The sequence below is a fragment of the Mustelus asterias genome, chromosome 12 (assembly GCF_964213995.1).
Source record: "Mustelus asterias chromosome 12, sMusAst1.hap1.1, whole genome shotgun sequence".
NCBI lineage: Eukaryota > Metazoa > Chordata > Chondrichthyes > Carcharhiniformes > Triakidae > Mustelus > Mustelus asterias.
Genome location: NC_135812.1, coordinates 65,752,121 through 65,777,759, shown reverse-complemented (window position 1 = coordinate 65,777,759; position 25,639 = coordinate 65,752,121). Strand labels below are relative to the sequence as shown.

General features: G+C 44.5%; 1 protein-coding gene across 3 annotated transcripts in view; it reads right to left on the bottom strand.

Annotated features, from left to right (window-relative positions):
- The window catches only part of LOC144501539 (putative uncharacterized protein MYH16), a 273,480-nt gene that overhangs the window by 148,700 nt on the left and 99,141 nt on the right, over window positions 1-25,639 (bottom strand). For 2 of the 3 annotated variants that reach the window (XM_078225360.1, XM_078225361.1), the window contains exons 2-3: window positions 24,942-25,046; window positions 8,896-8,982 (exon numbers count right to left, since the gene is read on the bottom strand). In XM_078225360.1, the coding sequence (XP_078081486.1) occupies window positions 8,896-8,982; window positions 24,942-25,046 (192 nt within the window). The remainder of the gene's footprint in view (window positions 1-8,895; window positions 8,983-24,941; window positions 25,047-25,639) is intronic. The other variant, XM_078225362.1, reaches the window with a different exon arrangement.

Sequence of the window (25,639 nt, the reverse complement as noted above, 5' to 3'; positions counted from 1 at the left end):
CTACAAAAATCCGTAAACATGAAACTCATGGTCTTGCAATACATCGGCGACCATTCACTGCAAAGTTTTGATGAACATTTAGAAGCTCAACCCCAGCTAACTGGTTTAATTGTGGAATATTCTTTACTTGTTCTACCAGGGATCTAAAGCCCATTTCGTTCAGAAACAAGTGTTCCGATTAAAAAATAACCACTCAAATTCCGTGAAGTGTTTGAACATCCAACTACTCCCCCTTACCTTATATTAAGCTGATCTTTCTCTACATCCTAGTTATAGTGACTGTAACATTATATTCTGCACTCTCTCCCTTTCCACTCTATGAACGGTATGTTTTGTCTGTGTAGTGTGCAAGAAACAATACTTTATTATATCTCAATACATATGACAATAATAAATCAAATCAAGTGAAATTCAGAGTTAGCAACAACATCAGACAGAATTTCCCACCATGCCATTATTTATAGATAGATGTAATATGATTGAATTAAAATAATTATCAGAACTGGTAAGGGCCAAAACTGGTTCTCAAAGATCAGTGTCTCCTGCCAACTCACTGTACAAAGGCAAAGCCAGACAGGATTCACACAGTGCCTAAGATCTGAGAGCCAAGGATCTCTGCTTCACTTCCTTAATGAGATTGCTGGTAAAGGAGCAACCAAGCATTTCCCTTGAGAGCCACAACGTTGTTTTCACGTTTAATCATCTAACCCAGTGGCTTTTTCCTGCACTCGGGTTTGAAATTCTATTTCCAAGAAATGAAAGGGCAACAGCTGAACACCCGGTTCTCCATTCAGTTATTGTGTCACTGAAAGAGACATTCAGTTGGAATGCAGCTAAATGCAGGCGTGAAGGGTCAGAGGTTTGCTGTTGAGGCGGGCACCTTAATTCGGGAAATTTTCCAACTTGCCAGAGCCACCTTGGTTCCAAGCATCCAATCACAGAGCATCAGGTCAGGCCTGCCAGCCCTGGAAGCAGATCCTAAGTGGCCACTGGAGGTGGGCGAGTGCTAAGCCGGGCTGGTTAGAAAGCCTGCCTCAGTTCCCCGAAACTTTGTCCAAGTTGTAATCAAAGCAATTAAGCCCTTTTAACTTTTACCCATTAAACCACCTCAGCACCCTCACCCCAGCCATTCCCCACTGCCCCCTCATACTCCCAATGCCAATATGTTGCCAAATCTTGCCTCTAACATGCACATTCACCCCTGTATACAATATATGCAGAGCCAATGTGCCATGGCAAGGGTGCAACTACTGAGGAAAAAAAACACCCATTTAGAAACGTTCTTTGAAAATAAACTGACAAATCTGTAAAAGTGTCACTCAGACTGACTTTCAAACACATCAGACCTCTTAACCTTGTCTAAATGAACATTGACATATTGACAAAAGAGATCACAGGAAGATCAACGCATTGGCCTAAATTTTCATGATGGCAAGTGCTCACCATCCTAAGAGTCGGCAGGGAACACATCCCGCTGACTCCAACAGGCCTACCACCATTTTGCACTCGATTGAGGTACTACACAAGAGGTACTAGAGTGGCATGCCTGAGATTAAGTACCAGGGGTCCTGGAATCAGAGGGGTAATCTGGGGGGTACGGGGTAGATGATTGGGGCAGCACGGTGGCAGAGTGGTTAGCACTACTGCCTCACAGTGCCAGGGACCTGGGTTCAATCCCAGCCTTGGGTCACTGTCTGTGTGGAGTTTGCACATTCTCCTTGTATCTGCGCGAGTTTCCTCCGGGTGCTCCGGTTTCCTCTCACACTCCAAAGATGTGCTGGTTAGGGGGATTGGCCATGCTAAATTGACCCTAGTGTCAGTGGATTAGCAGGGCAAATGTGTGTGGTTACTGGAATAGGGCCTGGATGGGATAGTGATCGGTGCAGTCTCAATGGGCCGAATGGCCTCCTTCTGCACTATAGGGGTTCTATGAAAGGGAGGGCCAGAGCTCCCAGTATCCCAGGATGGTGCCCCAAATCTGAAAGGGAGAGGGTGTTAGGGGATAAAATTATAAACACTTTCATTCATCAAAACAGATTCCCTACTGCGTAAAGATTTTATTGGTCAGCCCGGCATACATAATGAAGACAGGTGGAAATTCACTGAGCTTGTCAAAAACAGAATGTTCCAGATAACTTTAAACTTGCGCCAGATGACAATGTGCCTCCCTTCAGTCCATTAAGCACAGTGGGGCCCAACTCTCCTCTGTCAAGGCTATTCACTACCCCAGGATCTTCCTGAAATGCAAAGATAACTCCCAGATTCTTTTCTTCACAACCAACCATTTCCTTAAAGCCTTGTCACCTGCCTGCAACACACTCACTTCTAAAGCCAAATGACACCGAGTCAGTTGATGAATTATTTTGCGATCTGCACTGTTTAGACGTGCTGGGCTTCATACTTACATAGACACACAGTTCATGGTGGGATAGAGTTTTAGATGGTGACCTACATAGATCAAAGACTGGTGTTCTGCCTTAGCGTAACTATAACTTGTATTAATACCACACCTTTAACAAAGTAAAATATCCCAAGGTGGCAATATTATGAAATATTTAACACCAAGGCACATGAGATGCTACGAGGGCAAATTATCAAAAGCTTGGTCAAAAAGATTTTGAGGAGCGCCCTTATGGAAGATAGAGGGGTCAAGAATGAATTCAAGAGCTTAAAGTGAGCTCAAAAGTCTCACTAGTTTTGCCTGATTTCAGTTCCATGACGCATCCAGGGTACAGTTTCCAATGTTAAAGGTGCTATGTAAATCCAAGTTGTTGTTGTACCATTCTGCAAAGTTACAACATTAAACATTGTTGCCAGCCACCTCAATGACCGTGCATTATGAAAAGTGACAAACTAGCTCTTTCATCCCATTTATATCACCACAAATCTAAGTGGCAGGAAACTGAAACCACATATATTCTGGTCAGGAGACTGTCTGCAAAATGCTTCATGACCTCCAGCCACTGATTTCCGTAAACCACCTCCCCACCCCCCCTTATTTTTAGGTTTTTTATTAAGTGAGCAGAGCAGGCTGGGACATAGTCTTGTCCAAAAACTAATATATTGAACAAAAGGATGGAGACCTCATTTTAAACTAAAAAGCTCTATTTACTTACCTCCTACATTTCAACAGCGAATATACTTTAAGAGCACTGTACTTCATTCTGGCACTTTAAAACATTGAAGGGTCGTTAAAGCAGCACTATATAAATGCAAGACTTATTTTATCTCTTTGGCCAGGTCATTGATTATACTTAAAACAGAGATAGATAGTTTAAAATTTTATACTATCTAAAGTTTATTTTAGTGTCACAAGTTGGATTACATTAACACTGCAATGAAGTTACTGTGAAAATCCCCTAGTCGCCACACTCCGGCACCTGTTCTGGAACACTGAGGGAGAAGTTAGCATGGCCAATGCACCTAACCAGCTCGCCTTTTGGACTGTGGGAGCAAACCCACACAGACATGGGGAGAACGTGAAGTTTCCGCACAGACAGTGACCCAAACCAGGAATCAAATCCGGGTCCCTGGTGCTGTGAGGCAGCTGGGCTGTGGGTTCTTGATTGGAAAGGGGATCAAAGATTATGGGGAAAAGGCAGGAGAATAGGGTTGAGAAACTTATCAGCCATGATTGAATGGCGGAACAGACTCAATTGGCCTAATTCTGCTCCTATATCTTATGGTCTCTTTGCCAACACAAGGTGCTGCCACCAGAGAATGGTCCAACAGATCATTCCACAGCACCATTTCAAATGGTTCTTCCTGGTGTCCTGTCCAATATTTATATGGAAAGGTCGTACTGAAGATCCATACACAATTGCGCCTCCATCAAACATGTTATCTAGCTAATGCTGTGGGAGCCTGCTGTGCACAAATTAGCTGCCACTGTGCATACATTACAAGAATGGCTACACTTCAAAAGTACTTCACTGACTGCAAAGCAACCTTGACATGCTCTGAGGTCAAGAAAGGGAAGATGCAAGTTTACTGACAAAAGAGTAAAAGGAACAAGATGGCAAAGTAGGGAGAGTGTCTCGGTGGAGATAGGCTGAATGAAAGCTTTAGTGACAAGATCACTTTTCAGAAGGATTTTGGAAACGCAGAGAGAAATATATGGTGAACACCAGGAAAGGGATTGTAGAGCCTGGGGCCTAAATGGCGAAGACACTGGAGGCAGTTCAATGGCGATTCAGCAGTCTAATTCCCGGGATGTGAGGGTTGTTCTATAAAGAGAGACTAAATAATCTGGGTCTGCATTCCTTGGAGTTTAGAAGAGTGAGGGGTGACCTTATTCAAATGTTTAAGATCTTGAGGGGGCTTGACAGGGTCGATGGTGAGATGTTTTCATCAGTGGGAGGAGAGTCTTGAACAAGGGGACATAGCTACAAGATAAAGGGCCAATCATTTACATAGAAACTAGGAGCAGGAGTAGGCCATTCAGCCCTTCGAGCCTGCTCTGCCATTCATGGAGATCATGGCCGATCAAAATCATAATTTAAAACTGAGGTGCGTAGAAATTTCTTCTCAGAGGGTGGTGAATCTCTAGAATTCTCTGCCCCAAAGGGTGGTGGAGGCTGGATCATTGGAAGCATTTAAAGTGGAGGTGGATAAATATTTGATAGATCGAGGAATAGAGGCCACGTGGAAATGGCACAGAAAAAGAGTCGAGGCCGGCATAGATCCAGGATTGTATTGAATGGCGGGGCAGGCTTGAAGGGCCTGGTGGTCAACTCCTGCTTCTATTTCTTATGTGACACTGCTGCCAATAGTACCATAGAACCCTACAGTGCAGAAGGAGGCCATTCGGCCCATCAAGTCTGCACCGACCACAATCCCACCCGGCCCCTATCCCCATAAACCCATGCATTTACCCTAGCTAGTCTCCCTGACACTAAGGGGCAATTTAGCACGGCCAATCAACCTAACCCGCACATCTTTGGACAGTGGGAAGAAACCGGAGCACCCGGAGGAAACCCACTCAGACATGGGGAGAATGTGAAAACTCCACACAGACAGTGACCCAAGCCGGGAATCGAACCTGAGTCCTGCCGCCGTGAGGCATGAGTGCTAACCACTGTGCCATTGTATCTGCTATGTGGCATCCCCAGTAGCAGTACTAACCACTGTGCCACTGTCCTGATTAGTAAGGGGATCAAAAGTTATGGGGAAAAGGCGGGTGAATGAGGTTGAGAAACTTATCAGCCATAATTGAATGGCGGAACAGACTCGATTGGCCTAATTCTGCTCTTATATCTTATGGTCTCTTTTGCCAACACAAGCAGGTGCTGCCACAAGGGAATGGTCCAACAGAACGTCCCACAGTGCCATTTCAAATGGTTCTTCCCGGACCCTTTTATTTTGAGTGAGACTCATGCAGGTTTTCTCAATTCCATCCAATTAGTCTCAAGTCAAATATAAAACTGCCAAGACTCAGTGAGACCAGTCACAGGTCCTTTACCCTCAGTACAGCAGCCAGTACCTTACACAGAATGCAATAACAGGAGGACAATTTGTGAGCACTTCCACTGAAACCTAACAACAACACTTCGGCCATTGCTCTTCCGTGCTCACACTGCCAAATTCTGAAGCAACAACGGTTGGAATATATAGTGCCTTGATGCAATAAATTAAACAATTGTCCTTCCATTCATCCTTCACAACAAAAGTAATACGCAGAATCACATAATTAACATGCAGTTAATGAGATAATTAGGCGGTGTCTCACCACATAATTAATTTGGGTTTCACTACATAACTAGCCTGTATGTCTTATTCCTAATGTGACCCTGATTATCCTTTGTCTCACCACATAATTAACTTGTCTCTGAGCACATAACTAACATGCATCGTGTTATATTTATTACCTGTGCCTCATTATATCTTCCCTAGTCGCCACACTCGGCGGCCGGTTCGGGTACATGGAGGGAGAATTTAGCATGGCCAATGCACCAAACCAGCACGTCTTTAGGACTGTGGGAGGAAACCCACGCAGACACGGGGAGAACGTGCAGACTCCGCACTGACAGTCACCCAAGCCGGGAATCGAATCTGGGTCTCTGGCGCTGTGAGGCAGCAGTGCTAACCACAGTGCCACCGTGCCGCTGGAAATGTCCCACCAAATTTCTATTCTTCAAATAAGTTAAATAGTGTGCAAAAATACACAAAAATTGGGAGTCCAACAATCTTTCATTTAAGACATTCTTTTTGCATTCAGAGCAATTTCATCCAGGGTCGTGTTACTGTTTTACAGAGTCTATTTATTACAGAGGGAACCACAATATTGGGTGTGATTTAGGGGGTCCGTTAGCCACGGGAGCAACTCCAATGATGGACGTGAAATATTGCGAGGGGCCAAAAATGGGATGTGCGCTGGCGAAAACGTGACCTTACTGTGCTCTCCCCTGTGATGCAATGAGATTCACGCCCAGGGAGGGGGAGAACCTGATTTGCATCAATTTGAATGCATTGTAGTCTTATTAGTGAGGTTAAAGTCAAATCTTCAGACCCCATTGAATCTTTGCACCCACCAGCATGAGTTCACATGGGCGCAAATTACTACTGGCAAGTTGTCCAGAGTCTTGAGTGTAAAGGTCTGAGAAATGAGATCTCTGGATGATGCAGCCTGAGTAAAGAACGGTGTCTATTAGCCTTGCCTATCCCAATGCAGAAAGCAATTGTGCCCTCTAACATTCCTGAGACTCATGCTGATCAAACTAGTTGGCCATCATGTGTTGATCCCTAACAATGTCAGCTGATCACAGTCTCAAAGTCAAGGATACGGCTGGAAACTCATGCTTCAAGGATAAAATGTTGGGTGGAGGGGATCGGGAGGGAATGTGTGAGCACAATTGCCGGACCCTAGCACCTGCCATACAGGATCCATTAGCCCTCAATGTGGACAGCAGTGTCCAGTTGACTCTACTCAAGATGGATGGGCAGCCATTGAAACCTGCTGTCAGAACCCCCAGTGATATTAAGGGAGGTGACAACCAGACGAGAAACCAGAGGTGACTCTGAAGGGGTGAGGGCATTGATTTGGGGCTGGTCACGCAATGAAGTCAAAAAAACACCAGGCACGCGAGTGAGTGGTAGCCGCCGGATAGAGTGCAGGAATGGCTGTTTCCAGGACTGGGAGGACAAAGGGTAAGGGGTGAGTCTGAAGGTAGCTGGCTGGGACACCAACTGATTCTCTCTACCTCTCATCCCTCGCAGTTCATGAGAGTTATGGAACCAATGGAGCTAGCAATTCTGCTCATAACAGTGCCGGAAGAGCACAGATTCCAGCAGTGATGAGCAGCTGCACCCAGGGAGTACCCAGTGCCAAGAGGCCAGCTAGCCACAGGACAGACTCAAGGGCTGGATGCAGCACAGGCCGAACAGGAGGCTCATAGGCAAAGGAAACCGAGAGTTTACAGGATCCCGGTGTCCTTCATGAAACTGTCAGACAACATGTGCTGCAGGAGACTCCATCTCAACAGGGAGGCAGTGCGGCACCTGTGCGACATTCTTGCCAACTTGGCGCCACGTGGAGGGCTGCGGCATTCACTCCCTGTGGCCGTGAAGGTCATGGCAGCTCTCAATCACTACACCACAAGATCATTCCAGGGCTCAACAGGTGACCTATGTGACATTTTGCAGTTATCCATCTACCATGAACTTGTGCGATCACAGATACTCTCCATGCCAGGGCATCAGATTACATTGCAACCTGGAACAGGTCCAATAGGATGAGAGGGCTGTGAGATTCATCAACATAGCTGGTCTGCAGCAGGTGCAGGGGGCCATCGATGGCACGCACATGGCCCCATGGCATCAGAGAGTCACATATATTAACAGGAAGGGGCGCCACTCCCTTCATGCCCAGGTGGTGTGTGGCCACCAAGTGAGGATCATTCACGTGTGTGAACATTTTCCAGGCAGCATGCATGATAGGTATATCCTCGGGCAATCTCAAATCCCTGGAGTTTGAGGGTCACCCCAGACTGCAGGGATGGCTCATTGGGGACAAAGAATACCCGCTGAGGTCTTGGCTGATGGCACCAATGCAGAGGCCCGAGACTGCTACAAAGAGGCTCGCAGTGCCACCCGGCCTGTGATTGAGCAGGATTCCTGTCCTTGCTGGAGGGCCTCCTGCCAACCCATGGGAAAATTGTGGCCAGTCTCTGCTTCACATCCAACAATCGAGTGAGGTCCTCCTCCGAGAATCTGGGAGCTGGTCTTCTCACTGCCAACCTCCTGGCTCGAATGAGGGCAAGTGCTGTGGAGCTGTTTATACGCAGTGCTCCCTTGTTCGGAAATTTTGGAAGTGTTCTGATCCCCTGGGGTAGGCAGGGGGGGGGGGGGGGGGGGGGGATTTGTGTGTGTGTCCACAATGTCTTGTTTCTACTTTGAGATCAAAATATATCCTCAAGCAGGGAGAGACATTGGTACATCTTGGGACAGAGGGTGGGGTGGGGACAGTACATTTGCCCACCGCCCCCCTTTGACCTTCTCAAAGCAAGGCTATCCATTTCAGATAAAAATACGATACCACAGATCCTAGAAAACTGAAATGAAGAGAGGGTGGAATTTTGTGGCCCCATCACAGTGGGGCCATAATAAGCGGCGAAACTTCGGCAGCCCCCCTGTTGTAAAGCTGCCCCCAGAAAAGTACTGGAAAAACTCAGCGGGTCTGACAATATCAGTGGAAAGGGAGATAGAGTCAGTGCTCTGGGTTCAATTAATGTTTTGAAGATGAGTCAATCAACTCGAAACGTTAACCCTGTTTCTCTCTCCACAGATGCTACCAGACCTGCCGAGCATTTTCCTGTCCATTTAAGAAATGGATTCACGACACGATTTCTAACAGGGAGTCAAAAGGAGTCACACTTATCCATGGATGCCGGGCCTCACCTCTTCCCTCTGTGCTTGTAGCTTACTGTTGGATTTGATAAGATGGTTGACTTTGTCTTCCTCGGCTTGTAGCTCTTCCAATCTGTGCTGCAGAAAAGATAAAAGGTTTGAACACAGATTCAATGGGACCTCCATCTAGTGGTGCATTTAATTGTAAGTTCAAGGCCACACTAAATCATTGTTTCATTATCACTGCACAGATTTAAAGATTAAGATAAACATTGGTTGCATTTATTGCAGCTTTATTAGAATCTGTAATATTAATTAGATCAAAACGCAGGATTAATTTTTCTACAAAACATAGAATTTGAATTCTGTTATCTCCATATAAGATGGATGGCATTCTAATGCATTATTTGGAAGCGTATTTTCTGTGTGAAGACTACATCGTGTATCACCAGTCTGCGAGACCCTTCACTTTGCCTGCTATCCTAAAGTGAATGGCAGAGACCTTGGGTGGAATTCTGCCTGAGTGTACGTCCTGGGACAGGGGTGTAGACGCATCGCATTTCTCACAACGGAGAAAGCAGTTAGGTTTCTGCTTGGTTCTGAAAAGAAGCAAGAGGTACCGCTTGTTCTCTCTCTCTCTCTCTCTAGAGGCTGCTGGTTTAGAGCTATCAGAAGACAGGTGCATCTCTGTCTCTTTCTGTCCAGGGGTGTTCAAAGGCTCTAGGACTGTTGACAAGTAAAAGCACAAACCGTACTGTTTGCTGATTTTGAAGCAGGGCTCAAGTCTATGAGGAATATTGCTCGAATTGGAATGAATAGAGATAGACTAGCAGTTAAAAACTGTATCTTCTCATATTCAAGTATTTCAATTGGTAGAAGTTAGGCTAATTCATGTGTTATATTTGAACTGTATTGTTAAATAAAGTTTGTTTTGATAAAAGCTTCCTAGTGTGTCAATAGAATCACATCTGGAGTGAAACATCGTATCCTCAAACTAAATGCCAAAATAAAAAATAGTTAAGGTCTAGGCTACCTTCATCATATACCTTCGGGTTTCTGATCTGGTCCCTAACAACGTGCATTTATATAGCATCTTTCACAGCTTCGGGACATTCAAAGTGCTTTATCATCAATGGATTACTTTAGAAGTGTAGTCATGGTTGTAATGTAGGAAACACAGCCAACATTTGGAGATTTGGCATGTCAGCTATGACTCTCACCAACTTTTACAGATGCACCATAGAAAGCATTCTTTCTGGTTGTATCACAGCTTGGTATGGCTCCTGCTCTGCCCAAGACTACAAGGAACTACAAAAGGTCGTGAATGTAGCCCAATCCATCATGCAAACCAGCCTCCCATCCATTAACTCTGTCTACACTTCTCGTTGCCTCGGCAAAGCAGCCAGCATAATTAAGGACACCACACACGCAGGACATTCTCTCTTCCACCTTCTTCCTTCGGAAAAAAAATACAAAAGTCTGAGGTCACACACCAACCGACTCAAGAACAGCTTCTTCCCTGCTGCTGTCAGACTTTTGAACGGACTTACCTTGCATTAAGTTGATCTTTCTCTACACCCTAGCCGTGTAACACTACATTCTGCACTCTCTCGTTTCCTTCTCTATGAACAGTAAACTTTGTCTATATAGTGCGCAAGACACAATACTTTTCACTGTCTGTTAATACATGTGACAATAATAAATCAAATCAAATCAACCTTCAAGGTGCAAAGCTCTGTACAAATGCAAGTTCGATCTTTTCTTTATAGTTTACCTTGAGGTCTGAAAGCTTCAGGTGAGAAAAATATTACACTTAAATCTAAAGATCCTTTTTGCTTCTTTCTTCACATTCAAATTACATTTATAGATGCAACAACTGCATTAAACAAGCATTAAAACATGCAAAACATAGCACCGACAGCAAGATATTTTTACGTCTAGTTGCTTTTCAATGGGTTGTTACTTTATACGAGTACAAAATAATAATTTTCCATAAAATGCACCAACTGACTTAATTGCCTGAGTGTTTTGGCAAGTTAAACATTCCAAAACGGTTATACATTCCTACGAGATCTCTCCAAGTCAAAGGAAGGTAGAAAGTGGCTAGCTATAACAAAGGTTTTCAGAGTACATTGCAGGCACTATGTACAGCCACGTGGGTACAGTCAAACGGCCAAGCTGTGGTTGCCTTAGTTTGGTTAGAAACTGGTGGCTGGGCAGTGCCAATAACTTCAAAGATGACTGTTAATTCAGACAAAACAATTTCCAAAACTCGTTATCTGTGGTTCAGAAAATACCCAAGTCTACAAAAAGTACGGAACTCTTGAATCACGAAAATGATAAACAAGGCTGAAAATAATGGAAAACAAGCACAAGGCTGGAGTTTTAATATTCAAAGGCCAGGAAATATTCCATCTGTAAGTAATTGTCTCTCAATAAATAAGAAAAGTCACAGTGTGAGGTGTATGTACCAGACCAAAAGAATAGCATCTGTTCATCATTAAATAATGAGTGAATTATTCAAGTATGCACTGCCCTACAAAGTTCCACCCTCATCTAATTGTTCTCTCCATGATACTGGACTTCTCCACACAACCACCTAAGGTATCGGGGAAAGATTCTGGTGTGACGCCTGGCACCCCATGAATCGGTCAACTGTGAGGTCGTGCTCATTCGTCTTGTATTAGACGTTTTCCATATGAAGTTAGAACATTCTTGCAGTTAATGTTATTCATAAAAAGGTGTTCAAACCCTTTCCAGTTGGTCTCCTCTTCACCTGCAACCCTCAAACAGATTTTCTGCTCCCGAGTCCCTGAGGGATGTTGACCAAATTGGGTTTTAGTACCAGTTTTAATCCTTTCCCTACTCTCCAGTAGAGAAAAAAAACCCAAGAACTAATATGAAGAAGTGGGGGCCAATACCTTGTAACACGTTAAAGGGCTCTGCTAAAATAAAACCAATTAATAGAGAAATTGGTCCCATTAGCGTTGTCATTAAGTGCCATGCCAAGTGTGTAGGTGGCACAGTCTTTCAGTCATACAGCGCAGGAAAGGCCCTTTGGCCCATTGAGTCTTCACTGACAATAGCTGCCATTAAAGGCATGCTAATCCCATTTTCCTACACTTATCCCATATCCTTGAATGTTATGCTATTTCAAGTGCTCATCCAAATTTTTTTTTAAAGGTTGTATAGTCTTCCAAACTTGATCATAGCAACGGTGGACATTGGGGGTCGGGTTGGGTCCCCCAACATCCAGACCCCAACTTTACAAGCAGTGGACAGCAAGCTGTAGGGGGACAGCTCTCAAGTTTTTGAAATGACCAAAGGAGGACCTTTGCCACCCGCTCCTGGTTCTGGCTCTCCTTTCCCATGCGCATCCTGAAAAATCCAGGCTGATGTCTCCATAACATTTTTTAGATGACCACTTGAACTTGTTAAGGAGACAATTGTATCAGGCTTTATAGGCCCCTCCACAGCAGGAGCACGGGGTGCCTGCTGCCTCAGCAGCTTCCAAAGGACAGCAACAGGGTAGTTGCTGGCTGTTGTTAGTGCTGCCCTCGGTAGCGCTGCAGTGGAGCTTTAAAGTAATCAGTCAGTCAAAGATTTGGCATTGAGGTCCCAGTGAGGAGATTGTGCTTTTGGTAGCGGCCTCCTTGGGAGGAGATGGCTGGCTGCTGCTGGGCCTCAAGACCTATTGGGATGATTGCAGGAGATGGATTGCTGAGGTAAAGATTGCTCAGATCAGTGCATGGATGTTGCCCTTTAAATATTGTGCCAGAACCTCTGCTCAGCAGCTGGCGAGTGATCGGCCAAACCTACCTACCGGCTACTAATTGCCCAACCAGCACAGGAATCCCACTGCAAATAGTCAGAGTGGGGGGAGGGCCTTTGCCACCCGTTCCTGGTTCTGGCTCTCCTTTCCCACCGACATCCTGAAAAATCCAGGCTGATGTCTCCATAACATTCTTTAGCTGAAGATGACACAACGAAAGCTGGGTAGATAAGGGAGAGATTCAGACAGACAGTTCATGCAGTCAGCCTTTTCATTCTCTTTCATCCACTGAAGGAAATCGAGACACTGGATCCTCCACAATGTGGATGAAAAAAATAAAGAGATTTTTATTCCAATCGAATGAAAACCAACTGGAGTCAGGCAACAACCTCTGTCTCTGACTCTGCCTCTGTCCACACTTGACTCTATCTACATTTCCCGCTGCCACGGAAAAGCAGCCAGCATAATCAAAACCCCACACACCCCGGACATTCTCTCTTCCGCCTTCTTCTGTCGGGAAAAAGGTACAAAAGTCTGAGGTCACATACCAACTAACTCAAGAACAGCTTCTTCCCTGCTGCCATTAGACTTTTGAATGGACCTTCCTCGCATTAAGTTGATCTTTCTCTACACCTTAGCTATGACTGCAACACTACATTCTGCACCCTTTCCTTTCCTTCTCTATGAACGGGATGTTTTTTCCGTATAGCATGCACAAAACAATACTTTTCACTGCATACTAATACATGTGACAATAATAATAAAGCAAATCAAATCACAACCTTGCACTCACTATTCATAAATTCATCTTTGGAAAGAGAGGGGTATGAAAAAATTCCCAATAAGTGCCGAATGTTAGTATACATTTATAATTCTGTAATGTTTCCGGTAGGCTTTTAAAAAAAATTATTTTCTCCCGTCAGTTCCAAGAACCTTATTAAGCAAATGGTTAGATGAGTGAATTTATCCTAAAATTATTTGTGGACTAAAGAGTCATGGTACACTACCTTCTCTGGCGTATTATCAAGCAAACTGCCTTTTATTAAATTATTATTTGAATCAAAACGGGATCAACATCTGTCAACACAGGAGATGAGTGGGTTCTGATTTTCTGCTCAGTTGCTTACACAGTCACAGTCTGGCAGCAACCTGAAAGGAAAGATCTTTGACCTGCCTCTTAGCCCATACAACATCCACATCTGCTTCATTGATCAGAGAGTTCCAGCTCCAGACAAGTTTTGGAAAAAGCACAACTCTCTGCATCTGTCGAGGTACAGCAGTTTCTATCCAGTTGTTTAAGTCCTCAACTACAAATCTTTCGTTGTCTACAAATAGAAAAAGTAACATTTAAAGTTTATTTATGAGTGTCACAAGTAGGCTTACATTAATACTGCATTGAAATTACTGTGAAAATCCCCTAGTTGCCACACTCTGGCGCCTGTCTGAGTACACTGAGGGAGAATTTAGCATGGCCAATGCACCTATGAAAACACGTCTTTTGGACTGTGGGAGGAAACCTGAGCACCCGGAAGAAACCCACACAGACATGAGGAGAATGTGCAAACTCCTCACAGACAGTGACCCAAGACAGGAATTGAACCCGGGTCCCTGGTGCTGTGAGGCAGCAGTGCTAAACACTGTGCCATCCCATACATTGTTTCCTGTCTTCCCGAGATCTTAATTTCAAACAGGATTTTGATTTTTTTAAAAAATCATGCATGGGATGTGCCTAGGCCTGCGTTTATTGCCCATCCTGAATTGCCATCGAGAAGATGGTGGTGGAGAGCTGCCTTCTTGAACTGCTGCAGTAATGGAAGTGGTGGTGCAACGGTATTGTGATTGGACTAGTAATCCAGAGACCCAGGGTAATGCTCTGGGGATCCGGGTTCGAATCCCACTACTGCAGATGGTGAAAATTGAATTCAATAAAACTTTGGAATTAAGAAAGAGGGAGGGAGAGAGAGGGAGAATCATTCATCTAAACTCCAACAGATACAAGCCCAAACTTTCCTCATTAGATAGCCCCCCGTGCTTGCTACTGAGCCCCCACCCTCCTCACTTGGCGGAAGGCCTGCTGCTGGCTTGTCAAGTGCCCGAGTGGCACAAGATGCAGTGGGCCTTCCCAAAAAGCTGCAAGGTTATGAGATCATGCGGGAGTAACGGGGCTGACTAGACTGCTCAGCGGAGAGCTGTTGTGAACTCAATGGGCCGAATGGCCTCCTTCAGTGCCCTATAGGATTCAGATGCAACGCATGCTCTTTCACCACCTCCCCTCTTACCAGACAAGGCCCCAAACAATCCTCCAACCTCAATGTCAATCAGCAATTGATGTACTTTTTGTAATTGAGTATATTGGGCGAGATTCTTCAGCCTCTCAGCCATGTTTCCCGCCAGCGGGAGGTGGCACATTGTTTGCTAGCAGCAGGATTCCCTGGTCCCGCCGCTGCCAGTGGGACCAGAGAATCCCACTGGCGTGAACGGCCAGGGAATTCCAACCATTCATTGTCTTTGCTGTTCACAATGTGATTTTCTACACTGGGGAGACCAAATGCAGACAATGTGACAACTTTGCAGAGCACAAGTCCACAAACACGACAGGAGGTTTCCTATCGGTTGTTGCTTCAATTCTCCACCTTCCTCACTCTGACCTCTCTGTCCCTGGTCTGCTACAGTGTTCCAATGAAGCTCAATGCTAGCCTGGGAAACAGGACTTCATCTTTTGGCTCGGCACTTCACAGATCAGAAACTTTGCCTCCATTTTGTTTTACATGAGTTTGTTTTGCCAGTTCAGTTTCTCTTATTACTTAAATTTCTTTACTTTGGATTCGGACAGCTACCCGCCATTCACACCCTTTCTTTCTTTATTTATCCCATTACCACTCCCTCTGGTTTTTGTACCATGAAACCTTTTGTCATTTAATCTCATCTGCCCTCCATCCTAGTACAGACCTGCCTCTTTGTCCCTGTTCCCCTCTCCCCCTTCACTTGTTCAAAACCTATCAGATTTCTAACATTCCTCACATCTGGTGAGAGGTCACAGATCTGAAACATTAACACTGTTTCTCCACAGATGCTGCCAGACCTGCTGAATACTTCAAGCATTTTTTGTTTCATTTCTACACGCCTGAAGGTGGAACCTTCTTAATCTAAGAAGTTAATGGAGCCAGAGAGCCCACATACTTGATTGAAATGTGGACAGAAAGTACTGGCACCAAGTGATAGCTTGACAAATGTTGAGTGGATTTAGTAACAAATATTTATTAGCAGCGACAAAATAATCAAGTTATGGGAAAAAAATTGACCTGCATGCACCTTGGGATTCATTATTGCCTAATGTTAAATAAAGCTGATTTAACCCAAAATGCAACCACTCAGCTTGTCTGAACAAATGTGAGCCAATTCTCTCCATACTCCAGTGTGTTCCCTTGAATGGAATTCACCATTTGCTGACTTGTTTATTTTTTCTATCAGACTCCACTTTACCAGCTTATCAAGTTTTCTTTTACGCTGAATTTCCTTCCAATTTCTGCAATTTGTGCACATACTCCAAGGTCGCTTATGTCTCACATTGATTCTCACCTGTGCCCTCGAAACAATTCCAGTCCTCCATTACATAATTTGCTTATATGTGCATGGGCACATGTCCCATTCCCTCCTTATTAAATCCTATTCGGTCAATATTTTCCACATCATCTCATCCATAGAATCCCAACAGTGCAGATGGAGGCTATTTGGCCCATTGAATCTGGCACCGACTCTCTGAAAGAGCATCTCACCTGAGCCCACCTCACCCCCCACCCTATCTGCGCATTTACCATGGCAAATCCGCCTAACCTATACATCTTTAGACACTAAGGGGCAATTTAGCATAGCCAATCCACCTAACTTACACATCTTTGGCGGGTGGGAGGAACTGGAGCACCCGGAGGAAACCCACACAGACACGGGGAGAATGTGCAAACTTCACACAGACAGTCACCTGAGGCTGGAATCAAACCCAGGTCCTTGGCGCTGTGAGGCAGCAGTGCTAATCACTGTGCCACCATGGTCTGGTCTGTCCGGAGGTGCCGCCTCCCCTGTTGAATGCTTCTGTCGTTTTCTATTTTCTTTTTCCATTCACATGTTCATCAAGCTTGACATTTGGAATAAGGTGACAATATTCTGCAGTGATTCTCCTATACCTTGCAAAATTGTTTCAAGTCCGCTAGCACCAAGCCTCCTGGTATATAATTCCAATGTCTAAAGAGTCCCAAAAGTGCAATGAGTGGAGAGCAAAAAAAGGCCTTTTAACATGCTCCGATTTCTCAATGGAACCTGTGCCCGAATCCAGGGCCTCATTGTTGAGAGTGGTTTAATTCTACGATAAAACATGTGTGGGAATGTCACTTCAATCAACCTCCTACTCCATAAAACTTTTATTGCTTTTTTAGTGTTTTTGACTATACAGAAGAAACCTTATTAACAAGCAGTCTGAAAGTGCAATCACTCACTGGGAAGGACCTCACTTTGTTAGACCCAGCAGGATCTCAATGGATTTGATCCAGTGACAGAAACTGTTGGAAATACACAGCAGGTCCATCAACATCCGTTATGAGAAATGACAAGCTAATACTTGGAAATGCGCAAAAGATCTACGAATGAGAGCCTTTTCTTTACAGGCGGATCTGCTGTGCATTCCTGACTTTTTCTCTTTTTTTGCTTCAGATTTCTAGCATTTTACAGTTTTTCCTTTTGACTTCAATATTTATGAGTGAATTATAATTAAAACCTTCCACTGAGAACACTGAATAGCCAGATTAGGTGACAGTGAGTTTGCTGTGAACTATTATCAACACAATTAAATGTGACTTAACCATCTCGAACCCCTTCAACATTGTACAAAATTGCCACTTTTCACTGGTAAGTTCGTGGATTAGCCATGATAAACGCATGGGGTTACAGGGATAGGGTGGAGGGCCTGGGTGCGATGCTTTATCGGAGAGTCGGTGCAGACCTGATGGGCCAAATAGCCTCTTACTGCGCTGTAGGGATTCTAGGTTCTATGGTAACATTGGTTTTGAGCTTCATTAGCTTTTGTTTGTCTTTCTTCCCTCAACCTCATGTTGAAGTAGGGTTCTAGGATCTCAACTGCCTTCCAGAACCTCATTCTATTCATTAGCGTATTCAACTGTCGTGGGGGGGATAGAACAGATTTTGAACTTCTTAGGAACTGATGTTCACAGTGTTTACTTTCCGGAGGCTACTTCTTATCATTTAAGGGAGGGGTAGGTTGGAGGGGGGGTTGGGGGGGGTCTCCTGGCCGATATATTCCTGGCACAGAATCAGAATGACAGAATTGTTGCGGCACAGGAGCCTCAAGGCCATTTGGCCCATTGTGTCTGCACTGGCTCTCCAAATGAGCATTATGACTTAGTGCCATTCCCCTGCACGTTGATTATTTGAATAGAAACATCGAATACTTGAATGCTTCGATTGAACCTATCTCCACCACACTACCAGGCAGAGCATTCCAGACCCGAACCACTCGCTGCGTGAAGAAGTTTTCTCACCTCACATTTGCTTCTTTTGCAAATCATGTTAAATCTGTGCCCTTTCACAATTGATCCTTTTATGAGTGGGAACAGTTTCTCCCCAACTCCTCTGACCTACCCCCTCATGATTTTGAGCATCTCTATCAAATCTCTTCCCAGCCTTCTACTTGCTAAGGAGAACAATCCCAACCTCTCCAAGCTGTCCTCATAACTGAAGTTTCTCAGCCCATGGAACCATTCTTGTAAAGCTCTTCTGCACTCTCTCCAATGCGTTCGCATCCTTCCTGTGGTGTGACATCCAGAACAGTGCACAATACTCCAGCTGAGGTCTAACGAGTGGTTTGTACAAGTTCATCACAAACTCCTTGCTTTTGTACTCAATGCCCCTATTAATAAAGCCCAGAATACTGTATGCTTTATTAACTGCTCTCTCCAACTGTCCTGCCCTGTGCAATGAATTATTCACATGTACACCCAGGTCCCTCTGCTCCTGCACACCCTTTAAGAATTGCGCCCTTTATTTTATATTGTCTCTCCACGTTCTTCCTACTAAAATACATAATCTCACTTCTCCATATTGAACTTTATCTGCCATCTATCTGCCCATTCCACCGTCTTGTCCATGTCCTTTTGAAGTTCCACACTGTCCTCTTCACAGTTTACAATACTTACAAGTTTTGTGTCATCTGCAAACTTTGAAATTGTCCTCTGCACATCAAGGCCTAGATCATTAATATACATCAGGAAAAGCAAGAGTCGCAATACTGACCCCTGGGGAACACCTCTCTCCAGTCTGAAAAATATCCATTAACCTTTAATCTCTGCTTCCTATTATTCTGCCAATTTTGCATTCACATTGCTACTGTCCCTTTTATTCCAGGAGTTATAACTTTTCTTACGGGTCTGTTGAGTGGCACTGTAGCGAATGCCTCCTGACAATTCACGTAGACAGACAATGTGGGATTGGAAAACAAGAGGTGGTTGGGGCAAATTTGACATTGGCCAACAAGATAAAATGAGCAATATCTGATCAGCTGCCTATTATACATTTCTTCCCATTTTCATTTCAATCAGTAGTGAGTAATCAGCACAGTTGATCTTATTTTTATACTAAAGCCAAAACTATCTCCATCTATGTCGGCACAGACTTGGTGGGCCGAAGGGCCTGTTCCTGTGCTGTACGGTTCTTTGTCTTCTCTCATTCACCGTTCCTCTCATGCAAAAACAGAAAATAATGGAGAAACTCAGCAGGTCTGACAGCATCTGTGGAAAGAGAATAGAGCCAACATTTCAAGTCTGGATGACCCTTTGTCAGAGCTCAGTTATGACTAATCATCCACACTCAAAACGTTGGCTCTATTCTCTCTTCACAGATGCTGTCAGATCTGCTGAGATTCTCCAGCATGTTCTGTTTTTGTTTTGGATTCCAGCATCCGCAGTATTTTCTCTTTATCTCACCATTTTTCTCTGTTCCTCTTCCCTTTAAATGACCCTCTGTGTCTGTCCTTCACACCACCATCTCTGTTTCACCCCTCTCCTTCACTGTTGCCCAGGTTTCTCTTCCTCTCTTCACCCTCATCTTTTCTCTCCCCTAATCACTCAATTGTCCCTTGTTTTTCTCTCTCCCTCATTGTGCCTCAGTATTTCAAAACCCCTGCTTCACAGTCTCAGTAGTCCTTCCTCACTCCAGTCTCAACTTGTTTCCTTCATGGTTCCAACGTTTTTCTCCCTCGTTATCAGCATGCCTAAAATGCAATAAAGATAAATGATGACATCCCATGCACTTATGCAGGAGCATTGGCAATTTTCTCCTGGCAAGGATTCAAAAATGTATGGCTCTAATCTTGGTAAGATACCACATTGTTTAATGATGGAAAATCGTTTACGTGCACAGAAGATATAGACCACCTGCTTGGCCCCAGATCACCAAAATCTTATCTCTAACCCAATCCAAGAAGCTCAAGTATTTTCAGCCATCTTCGAATTCAGCGAGGAATGTCTTCATTGAGACAGAGAGAATGGGTAGTAATTAAAGCAGAGTTTACAGTTACATTATACAATAAAAAGCCAAAAGAAAACATTTGAACAAGCTACTGATTACAATGGATTTATTCTAACTGGTTTATTGTGTTATCCAAATGCCTTTTAAATGTTGCTATCGAACCTGCCTCAACCACTTTCTCTGGCAGCTCATTCCATACATACACCACCCCTCTGCATGAAGAAGTTGCCCTTTAGGTCATCTTTGAATCTTTCCCCTCTCACCTTTAACCTATGCCCTCTAGTTTGCAATTCCTCTACCCTGGGAAAAAGACGGACCGACTCTTAACTGCCCTCTGAAATGATCTAACAAGCCACTCAGTTCAAGGGTAATTAGGGATGGGCAACAAATGCTGGCCTTGCCAGTGACATCCATATCCCATGAAAGAATAAATTTAAAACTTTTGTCCCCCCGCGAGTTTCCTTTCCAAACACGGAATCTCTTGGCTTCTGTGCTCAACCTGATGACTCGATTAGTCATGTGCCCAGCCCAACATCTTGCTCTCTCGACCAGACCTACTTTATCCACCATCCAGTTTTATTCTTCTATGAGAGTTTCTGTGACAAGAATGGTTTGCTCTTTCTTGGGAAGACACTCACACTTGACATTTAGTTTAATTTTTTTATTGCCGATTGCTACTTCTCACCTTAACCAATTTTAGGTAAAGCCTTAATTTCCATTATTAATTAATGTGTGCTAATTGGTTGCCATATTTCTCTGTCTTATATCAGCAGCAATGTGCTTTGGGACATCCAGAGTTAATGCAAGATACTCAGCTATTAATATCATTGTTTTTGCTACCCATTTCTATTCTCTCTTCAGGCTCTCTGGGATCTATCTGTTTTTCCAACAACTCATTAGATCTTCATCCTCCCCAATTTCACGCTCCTAATCCCCATTCAACAGTTCCTTAATCTCGCAATTCCCATTATTATCCTACTCTCCAAGTTTGCCATAATCAGACCTCCATTTAAAATGTGATCACTACTCTCCTAGCTCACGTTGCTATATGTCTATTCTCTCGTTAATTGGCCTATTCACATGACAGCAGTGTGCACCTTATCAGTGCACTTTGGGTGCCCAGTCAGAGACGGAAAGTACATGATACAACCTGGTCACAGGGTAAGAAGCGAGGTTAGATTTAGGGAAATTAATAAGGTAGGACTACCTTTCCTTTGACTCTATCCCTTCCATTATCAAAGGCTCTGGCCATCTCAGGACCCAAGTGAAACCGGCAGGCTGGGCTGTAACCCCCAGGACCCACTCAACTTTCCCACTGTCCCATTTACTCAAAGTCCACCTCTCCAGTTCCCAGAATATGTAGGAACCACTGTTCCACTTAATTCAATCCAGTTCATTTTGGCAAGTTGTTTTCTCAAAATGCACTCTTATGGATGCCCTGCACCATCCATTGAGAACTACACAAGAGCGACTTGGTCATCCAACATTCCCTCCATCCTCGAGATGACTTTTGGTGAATACTTTTAATAGATAAAGTACCGGTTCAGCATCAGCTGGAGTACAGAGTAAAACTCTGGAACTACACTTTAGGAAGGATGTCAATGTGTCAGAGAATGTGGAGTAGAGATTCACGAAAATGGTGCCTGTGATGAGGGCTTTCAGTTATGTGGAAAGACTGGAGAAGCTGGGGTTGTTCCCCTTAGTACAAAGATGGTTAAGATCGAGGTGTTCAAAATCATGAATGATTTTGATAGAGTAAGGAGAAATGGTTCCCCGTAATAGAAGGGTCAGTAAACAGAGGACATAGATTTAAGGTGATTGGTTAAAAAAACCAAAGTCAACATGGGGGAAAAAATTGCTGTGTTTCTGGAATGTGCTGCCTGAAAGGGTGGTGGAAGCAAATTCAAATGGGAATTGGATAATAACTTGAAAGTGAAATATGACAGAGAAGGAGAGTGGGTCGAAGGGCATATTATTCCAAATGGCCTCCTTCCGTTCTGGGATTTTGTTGTTCTACATTGGTCTCTAGAATAGTCTTGGCATCTCGTCCTCTGGGCTAATTCAGAGACAAACTAGCATTCCGCCCCCTCAGTGAAATGTGATTCAGCTCAATAGCACAACTAAGTCAACATATGATGCGGTAACGTCACCACAACTAGTGTCGGCAGCCTGGGCACCAACAGAAAGGTTGCCAGGTGGGCAAGTTCATACAAGTTAACTTGGAGCACAACTCTGCTACTAATGACTCATTGAAAATTGGGAAGGAAGTTGCTATAAATCTGAATCAAGGCAGATTTTGATTGCAAGCCATCTTATCTTGCGCTGTGGTACCAGACTTCCTGACTGCGCTGATATGATGAAGTGCAACCTAAATATGGCTGAAAGCACCATTGTGAGCTGAAGGGGCTGTGCCGAAAATTAATGACATCCAGGTCTTTCTGGTCCACTGCCTTTAAACAATAGCGCTACGATCAGCAGAGGGAACTGAGAGATATTACAGATGCCTTTTAATTTCATTTGCTGAAAGGTCCTACTTTTAAAGAGCAGTGGTGTAATTTATAACTGCTTGGAACTGAAACCTGATATAATCTTAAAATTAAAATGCTTTCCAACACATCAAAAAGGTACCTATACACTGCCATAAGTATACTGAATATTTCTTAAAAAGACATTTTGCAACTGCTAAGATCTCTTGCTAGTATGCAGAGACAATAATGGTGGACAGCGAACTCTGTGCGCATGAAATTGTTCAGGGAGCACTGATACAAAAGGAAACTTCTGTAGATGCTGGAAATGCTAAGGGAGGAAGTGGATTAAAATTAGTGGCTGTCTGTGCAGAGTCTGCACATTCTCCCAGTGTCTGCGTGGGTTTCCTCCGGGTGATCTGGTTTCCTCCCACAGTCCAAAAGATGTGCCAGTTAGGTGCATTAACCATGCTAAATTCTCCCTCAGTGTACCCGAACAGGCACCGGAGTGTGGTGACTAGGGGGATTTTCACAGTAACTTCATTGCAGTGTTAATGTAAGCCTACTTGTGACACTAAATAAACAAACTTTAGTGTCCCAAGATGTGTAGGTTAGGGGGATTAGCAGGATAAATACATGAGGTTACCGGGAATGGGCCTGGGTAAGATGTTGTGTCGGAGAGTAGGTGTAAAGTCAATGAGCCAAATGGCCTCCTTCTGCATTGTAGGGATTCTGTAAATTATCATATTGAATAGCGGAGCAGCTCGATGGGTTAAGATGGCCTATTCCTGCTCCTATTTTCTATATTTTTATGCTGAAAGTACTCAGCAGCATGTGAGAAAAGAGAAAGAAAGAGAATATTTCAGGTTGACAAACATTCACGTGAACTGGATCTGACAAAAGGTCATTGACCTGAAACACTGACATAGAACATAGAAAAGCTACAGCACAAACCGGCCCTTCGGCCCACAAGTTGCCACGAACAATTTCCTTACCTTCTAGGCTCATCTATAACCCTCTATCTTACTAACCTCCATGAACCTATCCAAAAGTCTCTTAAAAGACTCAATCGAATCCACTTCCACCACCATTACCGGCAGCCGATTCCACGCACCCACCACCCTCTGAGTGAAAAACTTACCCCAAACATCTCCTCTATACCTACTCCCCAGCACCCTAAACCTGTGGCCTCTTGTGACAACCATTTCAGCCCTGGGTAAAAGCCTCTGAGAATCCACTCTATCAATACCTCGCAACATCTTATACACCTCTATCAGGTCACCTCTCATCCTTCGCCTCTCCAAGGAGAATAGACCTAGCTCTCTCAACCTATCCTCATAAGGCATACCTCTTAATCCCGGCAACATCCTCGTAAATCTCCTCTGCACCTGTTCTATGGCTTCCACATCCTTTCTGTAATGAGGCGACCAGAACTGGGCACAGTACTCCAGTGGGGTCTGACCAGGGTCCTATACAGCTGCAGCATTATCTCCCGATTTCTAAACTCAATTCCTCTATTGATGAAGGCCAGTATTCCATACGCATTTTTAACCACGGCCTCTACCTGCGACACCGCTTTGAGCGTCCTATGAACCCGGACCCCAAGATCCCTCTGTTCTTCCACACTGCCAAGCGTCTTACCCTTAATACTATATTCTTCCATCCTATTCGACCTGCCAAAATGAACCACCACACACTTATCTGGGTTGAAGTCCATCTGCCACTTCTCCGCCCAGTCTTGCATCTTATCTATGTCTCGTTGCAACTACTGACATCCCTCTACACTATCCACAACACCTCCAACCTTTGTGTCATCAGCAAACTTGCCAACCCATCCTTCCACTTCCTCATCCAGGTCATTTTATAAAAATCACAAAGAGCAAGGGTCCCAGAACAGATCCCTGGGGCACCCCACTGGTGACCGACCTCCACTCTGAAAAAGACCCATCTGCAACCACTCTTTGCCTTCTGTGGGCAAGCCAGTTCTGAATCCACAAAGCAGCGTCCCCTTGTATCCCATGCCCCTTCACTTTCTCCATAAGCCTTGCATGGGGCACCTTATCAAACGCCTTACTGAAATCCATATAAACCACATCTACCGCTCTTCCCCCGTCTAAGTGTCTAGTCACATCTTCAAAAAACTCAATCAGACTCGTAAGGCATGATCTGCCTCAGACAAAGCTGTGCTGGCTACTTGTGATCAGACTATTCCTTTCCAAATGTTCATAAATCCTGTCTCTCAGGACCATGTTTCTCCCTTCGTAGATGCTGACAGAACAGTCGGGCATTTGCAGCATTTCCTGTTCTTATTTGCTAAAGGAGCTCACCTGGATGAGTTTCTCAAATTGCTGCTTATCCTTCTGAAGTCTAGCTATTGCTTCATTTCTCAGGCTTAATTCCTCCGTCAGTGTGCGAAGTTTCTGTTCCGAACCCTGAGGATAAACACAGAAAATATTTGGAATGTCCTTCCAAAGCTTACTAGTGTTTCAATGCAGCTGTGAAACTGGAGCTCCCTTACAGTCTGAGTGTACACATGGTGCTGTATTTTACTGAGGGGGAGGGTGATGTGGGGAGTACTGCTCAAACATCGCGCTCCACACCCACCCCTTAAAGTCAGATTCAAACCAAATGACTTCAGAAAAGGCTGCCCCACAATGATATCACCTGGACAAGAGTGGCTTCTGACTCCTGGTGGAAAAAGGACCCACCCAGGTGAGCTACCAGCTAATCTGATTGGCCGATAGCTCTTGTGGTGCCAGCAGGGCCAGAACGCTGTAGTGGGCACTGCTGGCATTGCAAGCAGTCCAACAAAGACAACAGTATGGCCCCCGTAGACAGGCAGGTCAGGCGAGAAAGACCGGGCACCCTAGGAAGGGTTTGAGATTGATTGGGGTTGGGGGGAGGGGGGGGGGGTGGCGGTTATAATGTAACCAATTCCTTTCCTTCTGGTCCTCTCACCAACATTAGTGGAAAAAACAAACAGACTTCCCAGCCTAATCTGTCTTACAGTGCATGGCGTACTGTC